We start from the raw sequence: 18,283 nt of genomic DNA on the forward strand, positions 1-18,283 counted from the left end.
TATTTTTTGTGCCTATCCAAATAATTCAAATTATGTTTAAGGATTATAATTTATCTGATTTGTGCTATTTTGACCTTTCGCCGATTTCGACATCTCTCTGACCATTTCCAGATGCAGACACAATTACATTTTGAAAAAACATAAATTCATTTTGGGTTATTTAAATAATAAAAATAGTATCATACAACGGATTTTTATATTGATCATGATGCATTTACTATTGATATGAAATGGTCCTCGTTATTAAATGAAAAACCTTATAATAAATTAAACAATATTTATTTGACTAATTGTTTATTTGTTTTCCCTGATCAAGGACTCTTACTTCTGATTCAGGTATTCCCTGAACTTGCGCAATTTTCGCAACCAACTGTGCGTTTGACATTCCCGGTTCAAGTTCGACGTCGATAATTCTTCCAGTTGTCGTTTTAACCTGAATAACTCTTCCTCTTGTTTGTTGTTGAGCATCATTACAAAACAAAATTGGCGAAATTTGAGTAAATATTTCGAGTACAGAATCAGCTGAAGACTCAGAGAGACACTCCTTCACTTCATATGTTACCATTTGTTTCACTTCGTTTCGTGCGTTCTTCCATTTAGATATACTATAAAGATGTTCTATAGTAAAGTTCGACTTCAATGAATTATAAATTTCATTACCAAATTCGACTTTAGTTTCATTTCCTAATAAAATTAAGAAATGTTTTAATGCTTCTGACTTATTATCTAATGCTTTAGCGAAATTCATAAAATGTTCATTACCAATAACATTAATTGTATCCATAAAGTAAACGAAATTATCAGTTAATACAAGTAATGGTTGAATTGTTTCATTAATCTTCTTACATATTGAAGAAAGTCTTTGTAAATCTTTTGATTTGTTTTCTTTAAACTTATGTACAACTTCTTCATTTAATGCAGTGCCAATGATTTTATATGGTTTTGTTGAACGACGACTCCATTCTAATGATACATTAGTAATCTGATTATTATTGCCAAGAATTGTCACTAATTGTTCTTTAGCAATTGCATTAAATTCATTTTGAAGAGATTTAAATGAAGAAACAAATGAATCAATCAAAGATGAATTATCTGAACTTGCACATAATGTAACGCAAAACTTAAATAATTGTTCACTAAGTTCAAGTAATGAATTACCATTTAATCGACTAACTATGAATGGAATAATTGCTTCTTGAAGTGTTGAAGCTTCGATATTAATTGATGGTAATATTTCGATTGCATATTCCACCATGAAACTATCACTTGAATTTAATGCTTGACAAATGAATTTAGTGATGAAATATTCATATAATGATTTCCATTCATTTGATCCATTTTTAATATTAGAAAATCCTTCAATGTTAATATCAACTTTCATATCGGATATAATTTGATTCATTCCAATTGCTCTACGTGCGATTTGTTTGTTGATTAATATTCCCGAAATTACAGTTAACTCATTTGTATATTTAGAATAACAAATCTCTAATGCGTTACATAATTGTTGTGATGAATTTGTTGGTGTTAAACCAATGTTATATAAATTAATATAATATTGTGCAACTGATGAGAAAATTGATTGAGAAACAATTAAAGAATTTGAATTTGTTGCAGCAAATGTAATGAAATCAATACAATATTGTGGTGCTTCAATTAATCCAATGATATTATTATTAAGACATAACTTAACTAATGAAGATAAACCATTTTCATTGATTTTACACTTTGATGATTGTGCAATATCAAATAAATTCTTCATAAATATTGCTCTATCTTTAACAGAATATATGACTTGTGGTACAATTGTATAAATCAAATTAGAGAAAAGTGGACTTGATAATATTTTTGATATTAACTCAACGTCATTATTAAGTAATGCTCTTCGAATGAAAATATCAAATGTAGAAGCAGAAAAATATATATCATATTCTGTTAATGGACAAAGTAATGAAAATTGTTCTGAAATCTTAGGCCATATTGAATTACGACGTTTATGACATAATTCTTGGAATATTTTGGTTGATTTATTATAAATTGATTGACGTGACTTCGTTTGCATAACAAATGTTTCAAATAATTTAATAAGAAATTCATCACTTAAAACTGGTGTTATTAATGTAACAAAATTGGTCAAATTTTCATTTAGGAATATTTGTTCTGTTGGAATTGATTCTAATGCTTTAGCAACTTTAAGATATGGACTATATATTAATTGTTCATTTTGAGGTTTTAATAAAGTTGCAATATATTTTGGTTTTTTCGTTTTTTGTGGTTTTTCTAATTCATTTTCTGAATGGAAATCACGTAAATTATTTTCAGAATTATGTAAATCTAAAGTTTTTTGATTTTTATTTTGTATTAATTTTGCTTCAACTTCTACTTCATTTTTCAAAACTTCTCTTGATACATCTCTAAGTTCAAATGCAATTGGTTTAGTAATATTTAACTTAAATGTAATTAATGGCGGATTAAATAAAACAGTTGTATCATTTCCACGATAAAAATCATATAAATGAAGAGTTTTAATTAATTCGAATAAATTATATGATGAAAATAATTTATAATCGTTTGAAATTGATTTAAAGAATTCATAATTTGTTTTAGAAAATTCAATTTTAGGATTCAAACTCATTTCTACAATTTTTTCATCTAAATTATCAAATTTTGGTTGTCTTAATTCAATGTTAATAACATCTGCTAATGATTTCTTTAAAAATGTTTGGAATTGTATCAAGAAAGCAATTGATGGCTTTTCAGAATTTGCTGGTTTTTGTACTGTTTGTATTTCTTTATAAAAGAATTCTAAACATTTTACATATGATAAGCCACCAATTTTAACTTTGGGTATTCTTATTATTTCTTCATAATTTAATAATATTTTTGGATCATTCAGTTCTATTTGTTGGTATTGAGAAGTTTCACCAATTTTAATATGTGAAACTTTTGTTTTTGATAATGCATCAACCAAATTTTTAACAAATGATTTGTAATCAGTTCTATTAAGAGGATAAACTCGAGTAAATAATGGAGGAACATTCTTTTGTATTCCTACAATTGTTGCAATTGATTGTGCATAAGGTAAAACTAATTCCAAAACATATGACGCAGTTTCATCTAAATGTGGTAATTCTTCACAATAACTTGTGTATATTAAAGAAAGAATTACTTTATGTATTGGTACAAATTTCATTTTTTGAAGAATTTTGTTATATAATAAAGTTGCATATTCTTTAGAACCATAAACAAGTGAACCAACTTCCATTGATATTGGAGTACAAACAACTTCAGAGAGTAATGTCATTTGGAATGATTCATTTTCAGAATGATAAACTTTTAACAAAAGTTCACACATACGAATATGTGAACCAATTGCTTTTTTCATATATTCCTTATCATTAGAAAATAGGGAATCAATTAATAATTCCATTGTAATTCTTAATAAAAATTCAAATCCATCATCAAGTAAACTTGTTTTAGATTCCCAAAACTTACATGTTAATATTTTATATTCAGATAAATGCATTTTTTCTCCTTCAGAATTAGTAACAAAACAATGTTCATCAACTTTTACATCATTATCTTTGATAATTAATTGCGTTTTTCTTGGTGATGAAAGTTGAAGAATAGGTGCAGATAATGCTGTAACGCCTGCAACTTTAACCCAATCAGCAAAATCGTCACTTAATGGATCTCTAACTGATGCAGCAATTAGTTTATCCCTTAAATCTTGATCAATGAAATTTAAAACACTTCGATAACCATCACGTGTTCCTTCAAATGCTGATAAAGAACTAACAGGAAAAGTTTGATATGTTGCCCATAAATTTGGTATTAAACGAAGAAGAAGATCAGTGTATTTACGTAAATCGACTTGAACAATACTTTCACGTGCATCGAAAACAGCATTAATCGTATTAGTTATAATTGAAATTGCTTCATCGAATGAAAGTAATGAAAATGTTTGATCTGTGTTAGGTTTTAATGTATCAATAACTTTTTGGAATAAAGTTGCTTGCTCTAAATCAATGAAATAATGTATTACGTTTTCATTTAATTTCTTAAGTAAATATGGCCAAAATGGTTCATAACGACCTCCAAGTTGACGCATTTTATGAACTTCAAATGCTAAATTATTATCAGTCATCATTTGGATGGAAAGATCTTTAAGTGCATGTTGTTTAGTATCGCCATTTAATTCAAGTTCACATGCAGGTAAGAAATAAGAATTAACCAATTCTTCTTTCTTTAGATATTGTTTTAATGTACAAAAAACATCTGCAGGAATCGGTGTTATTATTGATAAAACATCATCAGGATGTTGTTCATGAAATGGTACTTTAACTAACATTTGACGAATTTCAATGATTTTCTTTGGATTTAAATCTTTAATAATGTTCAATTTTGTTAGATGCGAATCTTTTTTCAAACTTCTTTCAAGAACTGATAATATAACAGGTAATACATCATAACGTCTCTTGAAATCAAAAAATGGAAATGAATCAATATCGTATTCAGTTGCAAATGGTGGAATTTTTACAACTGGAAGTTTAACAGTTGTTTTATCAAAATCAAGTAATGATTCAAATATTGGCTCTAAAATAGAAATAGGTAATAATGGAACAACATTTGAAAATTGACTTAAAATCCAAGAATGTTCTTGAACATTTAGAAAACATTCATGAATTGCAGAAATTTCTTCCTCTGATGGATGTTTTCTAAGTTTCACCAATATATCTGCTTGTGTTTGGACTCTATCAAGAACAGAAATTAAAAATGATTTTGGCATTTTTGACAATTGATCACGTGTGAAAGAAAATGATTCACTTGGAATAGAACCATTTAATTCCAATATAGTTTGAAGAAGTTCCTCCCATTTTTCTTCTTGAACAAGAGAATCAACAAGATAATGGCGTTGTGTAATTGGTTGAAATATTTTTTGCATGGTTGATGGATTTACTGTTTTGCCAGCTCGGGGGTTTTTAATTTTATCTTCATCACCAATGATATAAAAATCATGTTTGGATGCGCAATTCATTGATTTATTAAATAGTTTAATTGACAAAACCAAACAAGCTCTTTCAATATTGACATAATTGAAAGTTTTTACGTGCACATAGAAATATTCTGAACTGTTTTGTTGTTATTATAAATAAACCATACAAAAGTCTCCTAGGCCCATTGATACTGATTGAATGGTTGTAAAATAACATTTTGAGAGGTACAAACCGTTGTCAGAAAATGATAATCTACCACCGACTATTCAAGAAATGAATTCCAGGATGGTGAGTACCTTCTATGCAATTTAGAGGGGTTGCGGCAAAAGGTCTTCGGTCTCTTCTGCAGCAATTCCTTTGTTTTTTTCGCACATTATAGGGCTGCGATGATAAAATCTTAGCAGGATTTAAACCTATGCATCGTAATGGTTTTTGAATGACTTTTAATCCAATACGATTAATTTCTACATAAAAAGCCAAAATGTCTTTTCGAAAAGACGATAAGTATTCAATATGTTCCTTAGAGTAAAGTTTGGATGGAGTTTTCCTTTTTCCAAAAAAATTAAAAAGGGAATTATACCTATAAATTGATCTTTTCCTATGCGTCTTCTAATATTCATTTTTACTATAGTAATATATCTATCATATATTGAGATTTTGTGGAATTTTTATTATGATTTTGCATCTGTATTTTCTCAAAAATTGCCCCATAAATTTTATTTAGAATTCACAATTAGACTTAAACTATTAGGCCTATCAAATATATTGGTTGTAACTGGAATTTAATGTCTATTTTTGAGAGTTTTTCCTTCAAAAGTTTTCCTTGATTACAAGCAAAATCACTTTAAAATTGGGAATTTTCTTTCGATCATTTTTTTTCTGTGTTTCAACAATATAAACGAGGGAATTTTTTGACACTTTTCGATAAAAACATTACGTTTCAGCTTTGTAAACAGCTTCCGATTGCAGAAACAATAAAACATGTTTCAACGAAAGTTATACAAATGAATTGACGGAAAGGCGGCGCGGTTGAATTCTTCTGTATCGTTTTTGACTGATTTATTAGCAAGTTCCCCCAAGTTTTCTCGCATATGTGTTCTTTCTTCTTGGTTTTACCCATGTATTTCTTTTGCTTATTACAAATCTCTCCAAAAAATTCAGGTTCAAAGATTTTTAGTAATCAATTATCTATTTCTCAAACCTTCAAACACTTCCCTTACCTTACTTTAGATTTCAAATGGTATAAATATTTAACACACTCAGCCCATAACAAAGAGAGTGTATCCATTAAAGTCACAAATTTTATTATGCAAATAGCGAATGAATCAAATACATTTAATTATATCACAGAAGAATATCAGCATCATTCCCATTTATTAAACTTACCTATATCATTTGTTAAACATGATTTCAAATTCTTTTCTTTGGTATTTAATCATTTTTCATTAAAAGCTTATTTACCAATTTCAATGAATAATGGCTTCATGAAGAAAATGTTCAAATTCAATGAAACTGCTCAAGTTCTAATGTATAACTTTTTTATTTTGGGATTTTTTTTATTTTATGAAATCAAATTTTTAATTAATAAAATGAAAACAAATGGAAAGAAAAAACAGAAAAATGTTCTAATTTTTGTTATATTTTTCACAAATTCTTATGAAATATTTCATAAAGATAATTCAACACTTTCAATCACAAATTCAAATGATTTTATTGATATTGATCAATATCAAAATAGCACAAAATATATAACTATCAGTGAAAATATTTATTCAATTCCAATTGATTCATTTTCAGGATGGCCTTCAGTTGTTTCAGTTAATTTTGGTAACTCAGTCACAAATATTGGAGGTTCAGTGTTTTCTTCATGTTTTAATTTAGAAACGATTATTTTTGGAGAAAATGTTACAACAATTGGTGATTCAGCATTTTCATTGTGTTCATCAATCAAAAACATTACAATTCCAAATTCAGTTACAACAATTGGCAGTTATGCATTTGCATCATGTTCTAATTTAAGGATATTAATTCTTGGAAATGGAATAAGAGAAATTAAAGGTTCAGCATTTGGGAATTGTTATCAACTTCAATGCATTTATTATTATGGAGACAAAGAACCAGAAATTCGTGAAGGTGCATTTTATAATGTTTCAACAAGTGTTATCACATATTCAACATATGTAGAGGATCATTTTGGACAATTAGATGTTGTTAGCGAATCCACAGAAGGAATATGCGAACCACTTCCAACACATTCATTTAGTCAGTCAAATACATTTACTGAATCATTTCAAAGTGATATTTCATTATCATTTTCATATACACTAACAATTACATTATCAATTACACATTCATTAACTGTTTATGAAACACAAACGAAAACATTTTCATTATATATAAGCAATTCGACATTTTCATATATTGAAACAGAATTTATTTATTACAATTACACGATTGTTATTTATTCGACTTATTATAATTATTATTCCAATTTCTTTACAATGTTTCATACTTCCGATGAAAATTCACCAAATGGAATTACGACAAATGTTTTGATTGGAATTATTTGCGGATCATTTGCATTTGTTTTGATCATTGTTGGAATTGTTATATTTTTAGTGAAAAGTAATAATAAGAAAGAAAAATCGATTTCAAATTTACAATTTAAGGACACGACAACATCAAGTACAAAGCAAATCGAAGAAGTAAATAGTTTAGTTGAAGATATTGTGAAAGAAGATGAAGACAATTGGCTATGAATAAAATGTGTAATAATAAAATTTTTTAAATTTAATTTTTATAAACTAATACAAAATTATTTTGTTGTTACATAAATTAAATGAAATCATATAAACGATATTATCATTTTGACTTTTTAATGTTTTTCATTGAATTGTTTTAATAAGAAATTTTGAATTTTGAAGATGTATAACTGTCTTTAAATATAACAAGGTAATATTGTTTGAACACCGATTAGATTTGAATTATGATCACATTTACACTAAATGTTAGCTCTTTTTGAATGAAATTTGATGAATTTTACTCGGATTGATATATCTTATAATCAGGAAATATTTCTTTCTTTGAAGATACATTACAGGATTATGTACATCAAGCTTATTTTATTAAATAATAGACTTAAAATCTAATAATAAAAGAATAACCAATGTATTAAAAAAGAATAAATTTTTATGATGACAAAAACGATATAAATATATGAAAGACATATCAAATTAAAGCATAAATACAGCTCTATTATAACATACGTTCATTATGTTATTTAAAAGTGTGTTCATAATGTTTTAAAGTCGTTCCTTTGATTGTCATTCTAAAATGGTAATTCAAATATTTCTAAGTTGATGTCAAAAACTATAATTATACAACAGGGCTTTTAACGTTTAACCGTGAGATTATAAACTTTTGAGATAGCCGATGTATATTTGGTGAAGGTCTATAAGTATATTACAAGCTGAAGCATGAGAATCTTTCTTTTGTTACGCATTTTGCTCACGACGAAGCGATTTAGAACTGATATAAAGCTTATTACACCTTATACTATTCAAAAAGAAATATTACAAATACAAAAAGACAAAAGCAAGGAAGGAATGACTTATCAATGTGATAGAGAAGTATTAAATAATGAAATTATGATCAAAAAATCTAAAAGATTTAACAATAATTATTATGAAGTTTTGATCAGAAACTTATATTTAAATTCAAGGTCTAACAACAAATCTACAGCAATGACACATCATGATTTTAATAACAAACAAAATTCTCAAAGAACATATTTTTCAAGCATTTTGAAAAGAGACTTTGAAATCAAGATATTTGTCGATGACGGCATACTTGATAAAGCTATGAACAAATGTTATGAAGATATATCTTTTCTAAAACGTGAATTTTCACATTTTTTGATGATGCGAAACGACAACAAAGAAGGACCAAATATTTTCAATGTTTTACTTCATTTAACCTTCATTTTTTCAATGATATTTTCGGTTATTTATATCAAATTTTATCAGAAAAACACAATTCTAATTCAGAAAATATTGACGACCAAATATATATTGAAAGTAAAAGAAAAGAAAAAAATTGAAAATATTTTCATTTCGATTTTTGTTATATTTTTCACAAATTCTTATGAAATATTTCATAAAGATAATTCAACACTTTCAATCACAAATTCAAATGATTTTATTGATATTGATCAATATCAAAATAGCACAAAATATATAACTATCAGTGAAAATATTTATTCAATTCCAATTGATTCATTTTCAGGATGGCCTTCAGTTGTTTCAGTTAATTTTGGTAACTCAGTCACAAATATTGGAGGTTCAGTGTTTTCTTCATGTTTTAATTTAGAAACGATTATTTTTGGAGAAAATGTTACAACAATTGGTGATTCAGCATTTTCATTGTGTTCATCAATCAAAAAACATTACAATTCCAAATTCAGTTACAACAATTGGCAGTTATGCATTTGCATCATGTTCTAATTTAAGGATATTAATTCTTGGAAATGGAATAAGAGAAATTAAAGGTTCAGCATTTGGGAATTGTTATCAACTTCAATGCATTTATTATTATGGAGACAAAGAACCAGAAATTCGTGAAGGTGCATTTTATAATGTTTCAACAAGTGTTATCACATATTCAACATATGTAGAGGATCATTTTGGACAATTAGATGTTGTTAGCGAATCCACAGAAGGAATATGCGAACCACTTCCAACACATTCATTTAGTCAATCAAATTCATTTTCTAATTCGAATACATTTACTGCATCACTTCAAAGTGATATTTCATTATCATTATCATTTTCATATACATTAACAATTACATTATCAATTACACATTCATTAACTATTTATGAAACACAAACGAAAACATTTTCATTATATATAAACAATTCGACATTTTCATATATTGAAACAGAATTTATTTATTACAGTTATACGATTGTTATTTATTCGACTTATTATAATTATTATTCCAATTTCTTTACAATGTTATACACTAATGATAATGATAACAACAATCAAAACAATGATAATAAAACAACAATTATTATCATTTCAGTTTGTGTAATTGTTATAGCAATAGTTATTATCACATTATTAATTATATTTTTGAAACATATCCGAAATAAAAAAGAAGAAATTTATGAAAATGATAAATCAGAAGAAAATGAAAACGAAACGACAAATACATTTACTACAGGAATAAGTAACATAAATATTGAAGAAGATCCATTTGCTGAAGATTTTCAAGAAGAAAAATTTATTGAACAAATTTAAAATAATTATCAATAAAAATACGATTTTTGTGAATATTTGATATTTGTATATTTTGTAATAACACTTTTAAATCGGTTTTTTTACTCAGCGACGTGAGGCTAAATAAACCAATAGAACTTTTTCATTGCTTCATGAAAATGAAAATGCTTTCCATGCATTCTATGCATTTATGAAATAGAATTTAAATATTTTCACTTTCAATATATTTAATAAAAACTCCATATAGTTGTGGTGCTTTTCAAGGAAAGATTATAGTGTGTTAATATAAATATTTATAAGATATAACTAAGTAAAAATCAATTTATTTTCTAATTTTGATTTCAAAATAGATAAGTGATAAAAAATAGTTACATTGCATATATGTCATCAATAATTGATTAAACATTTTGAAATATAATTTTATAAAGAATGAATAATTAAAATAGGTAGCGACACACACAAAAAGAAAATATCTTGTTTGTCTTCAAAACAAATTGCAAGTATTAATCAAAAACAGTCCCTATGAGTATTACCAGGCAGAATGAGAACAAACATTCGAACATATTTTATAATATTAGAAAATAATTGTTTCGAAACAATAATGAAATTAGATGTTTTATATTTAAAAAAACAGAAGTGGAATATACTGATGTTTAATTAAAGTTTCATACTTTTTCACCTCTTCAGCTATTACTTACTTTTTTTTAATAACTTAGGTATTTTAGTATGATGATTTGCTGTTGCAAGCATTAATGCTGTTTGAAATAATTTAAATGATCTCCAATTATAATTTTGAAACATTAAATCAACAAGTCAAATTTTAAGAAAAAGAATTATATGTTTTTAATTGTAATATCAATTCCTTTTTGTTCAACAAGTAATTTAACGATTTCAGTAAAGCCTTTTTGAGATGCTTGCATAAGTGGTGTCCAAAATAATTTAAATAATTTCCAAACATTATTTTAAAACATAAAATTATTAAAATAAATAATAAATTAAACGAAAAAATATCTTTAACATTGATATCGCATACATTTAGTTCAAGAAGTAATTGAACTACTTCGATTTTACCTTTCTTAACTGCCCAATAAAGCGCTGTTTGGAATATATCGAGTAATTTTCGAATATTATTATGAAATATAAAATTATTTCAATAAATATGAAATAAGACAAATAAACATCTGCAGCATTAATATCAATTCCTTTTTGTTGAAGAAGTAATTTAGCTATTTCTATATACCCATTTTCAGCTGCATGCATAAGTGCTGTTTTAAATGATATAAATAATTTCCCAATATTATTTTGAAATGCAAAATTGCTAAAATGAATATAAAACAAAACAAATAAATATCTTTAGCATTAACATCAATTCCTTCTTGTTCAAGAAGTAATTTAACTATATCTAGATAACCCTTTGAAGTTGCTGCAATAAGTGGTGCCCAAAGTAACATAAATAATTTCCAAATATTATTATGAAATAAAAAATCGTTAAAACAAATTTTAGATATAACAAATATATATCTTGTGCATTAACATCAATTCCTAATTGATCAATAAGTATTTTAATTATTTCTATATTATCTTTAAAAGATGCTTCAATCAGAACAGTTCTAAATAATATAAAAAAATTCTAAAAATATTTTAGAAACATCAAATCATTAAAATAATTTTCAAATGAATTCAATTAATATCTTGCTCATTAACATCAATTTCATCATGCTCTAAAACAAATTTAATAAGTTCGATGTTTTCTGATTTAACAGAAGCGAATAAAATATCTTTTGGAATTTGAATTCTTTTAAGGAAATATTTAACGAGAAATATATTTCCTTTTAATGCTGCTTCATTGATAATATTATCATTAATTTTCATTCCTTCTTTATACAAAAATGTTAAAATTTCATAATTATGATATAAAACACAATTCCGTCCTAAATTAGTGAGATTAGGAATATCTCCAATTTTGTTTTCATAAAGATATTTAAAGATATCGTTTCTATTAAATCTTATTACTGTTTCATATGCACCTTTAAATGTTGAATGATTTTGTTCACATAAATGAACAATTTCAAGATTTCCACCTGCAACTGCAAACATACCTGCGTTTTCTATATTAGCTTCATTCATAAGTAAAAGCTTAAAACATTTAGTTGCACCAAAAAATGCTGCATAATCAATTAATGTAACATCTGTTTGTTTAATGAATGAATATCTTTCATAAATCGTTGAAACAATCTGCTGACTATAATTGAAATTCGATTGCGATGTTATTTCTTGAAGTTTTTCTATTTCATCATTTCGAATTATTGTTGCAATTTCATCTGGATTAACTCCTTCTTTAATTAATTTATTCTTAAGTGCAATTTCATCTTCTGTTTGTTGGATTTCATTATTTTTATTCTTTTGCTTTTCGAGGATTGACGGATCAAGTAAATGATTTTCAACCATATTATAAAGAAGATATGTTGCATCATTATTAAGTACATGTTGTGTAAATAATTCAAATATTTTGGTTTTGTTATTATTTTCTTCATATGTTTTAATTTCTTTCAAAAAATCAAATATAAAATCAATATTACCAATTATAGTTTCATAAAATGCATATATCATTTGACTAACAATGAGGCTAAAAGAGTAAGTGCATTTATTAACTGATTTGCTGAATAATAAATTTGCTGATTTCTTGATGTTTTCTTTGTTTAAACTGAAAATTATTTCCCTAATTGATAAAAGTAGTTGCCATTCAATATTTTGCTTTTTTGGAGAAGTTGTTTGATTTTTTGTTGACATTAAATGACATAACCGTTAAACAGCACTTTTTCATAAAATTCAAAAACATAAAATACAAAAATAAAATTTTATTTGTTATTTGTTTTATTCACATTAAAAAAATATTATGTTTTAATCAAGTATTTATAAAGATATATGTTACACGAACATTTCAAAAATGATAGTAACAATTTAATCAATTATATCGCCATTCTGTTCCAATATATCATTCACAAAATTTGTTAGTTCTGTTGAAACAAATTTTCTTGGTTTAACTATGTTTAGCATTTCAAAAGCCGATGCAATTCCTCTTTGCAATGTGTGATCAATATATACTTCAAAAGCTTTTTGCTGTGACTTTATGTTTGCATTATAGCTCTGATCTTCTTTTTGGATTGCTTCGTCAAGCTTTCGTTGCATATTGGTAAGTTCTGATTTATGTTTTGCAACAAGTTTGTGTTGCAGTAAATCATATTTCCTGTTTACAGTATCGACTCTCTGTGAGATTATCTTTTCTTTTTCACGTTCATATCTTGCTTTGAATTTTTTGGCTTCATTTATTTGATTATTAAGTGCAGCTTTTTTGGAAGCTATACGAGTTTCCTCAATCTCTGGAATGGGTATAACGCTTTGCTTGGATATAGCTGCTTCTCTTTTACTTTCTAAATTATCAATCTCTTTTTGTTGTTTTTCTTTCAATGATTCGATTAATTCATTATACTTGAGATATAACTCAAGAGTTTTATGTTTGTGATCTTCAATAATTTTAGTAACATTTTCATGGAAACTATTTTCAGCTTCTTCTATTCCTTCAACTAACCATTTCTTAGTAACTTCTAAAACCTCATTTGTATTATCTATTTCAGTTCTGGTTTTTAATATTGATTCTAACTCTTCTGTTTTTTCCAAATCCATTTCTTGAATAGCTTTAGCTTTTTCTCTTTGAAGTTGAGGCGTACTCATTGATTCATAAGGCGTTGATAATTTTGTTTTTTGACTTGTAGTTTTGCGTTTGCTCATTTGTTAGAACGAATTTGGATTTTTTTTAAAAGTGGCGCTTAACGTCCGTAAATAATGATGAGCAAAAATGGAACAGAAAACAAAAAACAAACAGACAAAATAAGAACAGAAATATCCCCAGTTCCATATCCAATTTCTTCAACTTTTCTGACAAGGGAATTAATTAAACCATGGAGAAGAACAGATAAATTGGAATGCATTGAAACCCAGCTTCCTACTAGTCAGATTTGGGTTCAATCCCATCAGCAAATGTTTGAATTACAAGTTGATGCAAAACACAGAGGAGAACCTGATATTACTCGATCATTTTTTGAATCACCATATCCTCAATAAAAATCATCACGAGTTATTATCCACAAATTTATAAATAAAAAAATTATTATTATTTTAATTTACAGAATTATTTTGATATTTTTTCCGAATTTCTCTAGGAATGTATTTGATCAATACATCTTGTATTTCTTTAGGTTGATGAAAGTAATAATTTATACATTCATCAGGTTCTTTTTCGCATAACAAAAATAACAATTTTTCTTTTGGGGAATCGCCGCAAATTTTTTTTGAATATAATATTAAACATAACAAATTATGTAAAGTTGATTTCCATAATTTTTCATTTGGTTTATTCTCATACATAAACAAAAACAATTGTTCATACATCAAAGGTCTTTGAGTTTTAGTCACGACATTGATTATATTATCAGCCAATGATTGGAATGAAGTTTCTTGAATTAAAGATTGTACTAAATGAAGTAATTCGTTATCTTTAGTTAACGCGGGAGGATTACGTACAGCATGTAAAACAAAAGAGATAATATCATTAAGATATTTACCCAAAATTTCAGGATAAAGTAGAATTAAATATGAAAGAACTTTAGCAAGTAAAGGTGCTGTCTTTTTATGTATTGGAAACGCAGTAGTTAAAACAGATTCTGTAATAACCATTCCGGATTCCAATAGAGGCTGATTGGACTCAATTGTATTTAGAAGAATTTCTAAAAAAGTCGATTTTTCGAGCCATGTTTCATGAGTAAAATCATGTAAAAGAAATTTTATTGATTGTTTTCTTGGTTGTGTGATTTTACTTTTTGGTATTTGTTTTGTATTGTTTGATGATGATTTATTGATATTATTTTGTTTGAGTTTTGTTTCATTTGGTATTCTTCGTGTTGTGTTTGTTTTAATTTGTTCTGTTTTTTGTTTTCGTGTTCGCATTTTATAATAACTATTACTTGGAATTTCTGCGCTTTGATTTTGTGTAAATGAAATTGATATTTCCGTTGTCGTTTTATTATTATTTGTGGATTCATTTTGTTGTGTTAATTGTTTAGATTTAATATGTTGTTGAAAATATGAATGAGTTGAAGTATTAATTTGTGTGTTACAATTAATTTTTGGTTTTATATTTTGCTTTGTTTTGGGTTTTTTCTCTATAAAATTTGTAGAATTTGATGTAGTTTCTTTTATTGTTGGATGAACTTTTGAAAGTTTTTGATATGCACTAAGTGAAAGTTTGGTTCCGGAAAGTGCATTTTTTACTATTTCTTCATCTGCATTGAAAAAAATCGTTTCTGCTAAATTTCGTATCTTAATGTTGGGATCATCAAGCAAAATTGCAATACTATGAAGAGGTATTTTATTTGGTACTTTTGATAAAAGAGTCAGCAAGTGGAACCGAACATTTTGTGATCGACTATTGAGTAAACAATGTTCAATTTCATTCCACCAAATACTAGAATCTAAATTTTCAAATATTACTCTTAGGCAAAAAATTGATGATCGAACAATATTTTTGTTAATTGATGAAAGTGAAAAGCAAAACAAGGGGATTGCTAATGTTGGATCATAAATTGCATCAAAATGTGTTAAAAATAAATACTCTGTTAAAGAACATGCAATTGATCGAAGCTTATAATGATTGTGATTGAGTAAAGGGATAAGTAACTGAAATAATTTATCACATTCTTTAGATGATAGATCAAATAAATCATCATGTATTAGGTCTGAAATATATGATAGTCCAGATATTATTGAATCTAAATTATCGCTTGCTATTGCGTCAAACACGCCTTCATCCATAAATTGTACGTTAATTTTTACAAAGTTTAAATTCGAACAAATTAACGAAATTTTAGAGTACATTTTTTATTTAAACTTTTGAAAAAACGAATCACTATAATAAATACTTTAGTTATCAAACCAAAAAACTATTCTGATGTTTTCAGTGTTTCTGTAAGCTCCTTCTGGATCTTCCTCCCACTGCCATATCGGAATAACGCCAAGTGCATCTGCCTTCTTTTTAAGCTGTTGAATCAAATATCCGAGAGGACACTCTGTTTCCCATTCACGGAGTTCATGTCCTGGTATATTTGTCCACATGCACCAGCTATTAGGGATAATCCCTTTCTCGTCAAATGCAACTAAGTCTTTTGGGCTTAGCATTCCTGCTACTTTTGTTGGAGGTGCAATTTTTTGATAATCGATAAGTTCTTTCAATGTGAAATATGAGTGACTGTGGCAAGAGTTGCCCCACCTTTCGCACTCAAGTTGAACTTCCTTGGTGACATCATCGGGGAGCCCGCGGGGAGGACACATAACAGCATTTTCGAAATCATTACGAACATCTGCAAGAACTGCAAACATTTCATATGAACGTCCAACAGAAAGTTCATCTGGAACAAGTTCTATGGTTTTTATTTCGTGAGTTGAGAAAGAATAAGGTTCTCTAAAATCATCACCACATTTCCATTCACCATTCTCATATATAGGTTGGTTATTACTTCCATGGTTGGTGACCTTTTTTTCTTTGTATTCAACGTGAACATGGATATCTGTTCCCATTCTTAAGTAAAGGGAATTCCCTAGAAACCAAGCTGGAACGATCAAATTACTATCAAAAATGGATATTGTGAGATATTTAATCGTATTTCATTTGCTATGATGACACTTTTTAAACTGCCAAATTAATTCAAATTTTCTAACGTTTGGCATTTTTTAAAATGGACACCATTAACATTCTGCTGATGGGTGATGAAAAATGCCATAAGACAAGTATTATACTTTACTACGTTCGTGGGGAATTTACTGAAAAAGATACACCAACACTTGATGACGATTTCAGCAAAACTTTTGAATTTGAAGGTAAAGAAATTACAATAAAAATCAGCGATGATGACATTTATCCAGCTTCCGTGCACCAGCTGCGCCAACGCAGCATAGCAAAATATGATGCGTTTATATTTTTATATTCCACTTAAGATCCAATTTCATGAAATTAAAAGATGATTACAATGAGATCAAAGAGGTGAAGAAGAGGTTTCCTTGTTTCTGGAGGTCGATCTTTAGCCGAAATGGTTGGCTGCCAAGTTATCGAAATAAACCTAAAAGAGAACACAGGGATTAATGAGCTTTTCGATGAACTATTAAAAGCTTTGAAGAATTTGTTGACCAATAGCAGCAAAAAAGGAAAAAAGAAAGATGGATGCTATGTTCAATGAGGAAAATAGCTTAAGTCGATCATTAAATAACATTTGATTTTTTCGTTTTAACACCCCGAATTGTTACTGAAGGAAAATGTTTCACACTTCCTGAAATGTATGATATTCATTATAAAAATTTATTCACATACGTACATGGCTTGCAGATTTGGCATGTGTAGATAAATAATAATAATAAAAATACTAAAATTTAGGTTAACCCTAAAATGATATTACGATCCCGTTATTACCCTTATTTCTCCATAAAATTTAGTCCAAAACTGCATATTAAAAATTAATTAAAAACATAAGAAAAATAGCTGTATACATCGCACTTTATTTAGATAACAAACATACAAATGACCTAATCTATTTTTGTATACACTCTAAACAAAACAAACACGAACACCGCAATCAATGTATCGACTACGTATCTAAACAAAAATGTTACACATTTTTCTTCACCAAATGTATCATTTGAAGCCAAAAATCCCAAAATAAAAGAAATCCACGAGATTATTGCCAACACCAAAACTAATCTTTCCGCCGCAATATTTCGATCATTTTTATCAATATGACTAATTAATTTTATAGCAAGGAATGAGTTATGTAATACTTGCAACAGAATTAAAACCATTTTCAGTATTTTGACATAACTTTCGATATCCTTTACAAAATAACTTACATAAATAGTAATCGAAGAAAAAATATATAACGAAGTCGAAATTAATGACCATT

At 27.1% G+C, this 18,283-nt stretch overlaps 3 protein-coding genes across 3 annotated transcripts; all 3 read right to left on the reverse strand.

The window, feature by feature from the left end:
- Nucleotides 1–286: 286 nt before the first annotated feature.
- Nucleotides 287–4,351, reverse strand: GO595_006419 (uncharacterized protein; the record flags this gene model as incomplete). Its single annotated transcript, XM_067919770.1, has 1 exon — nucleotides 287–4,351. The coding sequence occupies one exon, from the start codon at nucleotides 4,349–4,351 to the stop codon at nucleotides 287–289; it is 4,065 nt and encodes a 1,354-aa protein (XP_067773297.1).
- An 8,890-nt stretch (nucleotides 4,352–13,241) lies between these two features.
- Nucleotides 13,242–14,012, reverse strand: GO595_006420 (uncharacterized protein; the record flags this gene model as incomplete). Its single annotated transcript, XM_067919771.1, has 1 exon — nucleotides 13,242–14,012. One exon carries the CDS (start codon nucleotides 14,010–14,012, stop codon nucleotides 13,242–13,244), a length of 771 nt encoding a protein of 256 aa, XP_067773298.1.
- A 2,244-nt stretch (nucleotides 14,013–16,256) lies between these two features.
- On the reverse strand, nucleotides 16,257–16,910 carry GO595_006421 (Uncharacterized protein; the record flags this gene model as incomplete). Its single annotated transcript, XM_067919772.1, has 1 exon — nucleotides 16,257–16,910. The coding sequence occupies one exon, from the start codon at nucleotides 16,908–16,910 to the stop codon at nucleotides 16,257–16,259; it is 654 nt and encodes a 217-aa protein (XP_067773299.1).
- Nucleotides 16,911–18,283: the final 1,373 nt, after the last annotated feature.

Source organism: Histomonas meleagridis, assembly GCF_020186115.1.
Source record: "Histomonas meleagridis strain 2922-C6/04-10x chromosome Unknown contig_44, whole genome shotgun sequence".
NCBI lineage: Eukaryota > Parabasalia > Tritrichomonadida > Dientamoebidae > Histomonas > Histomonas meleagridis.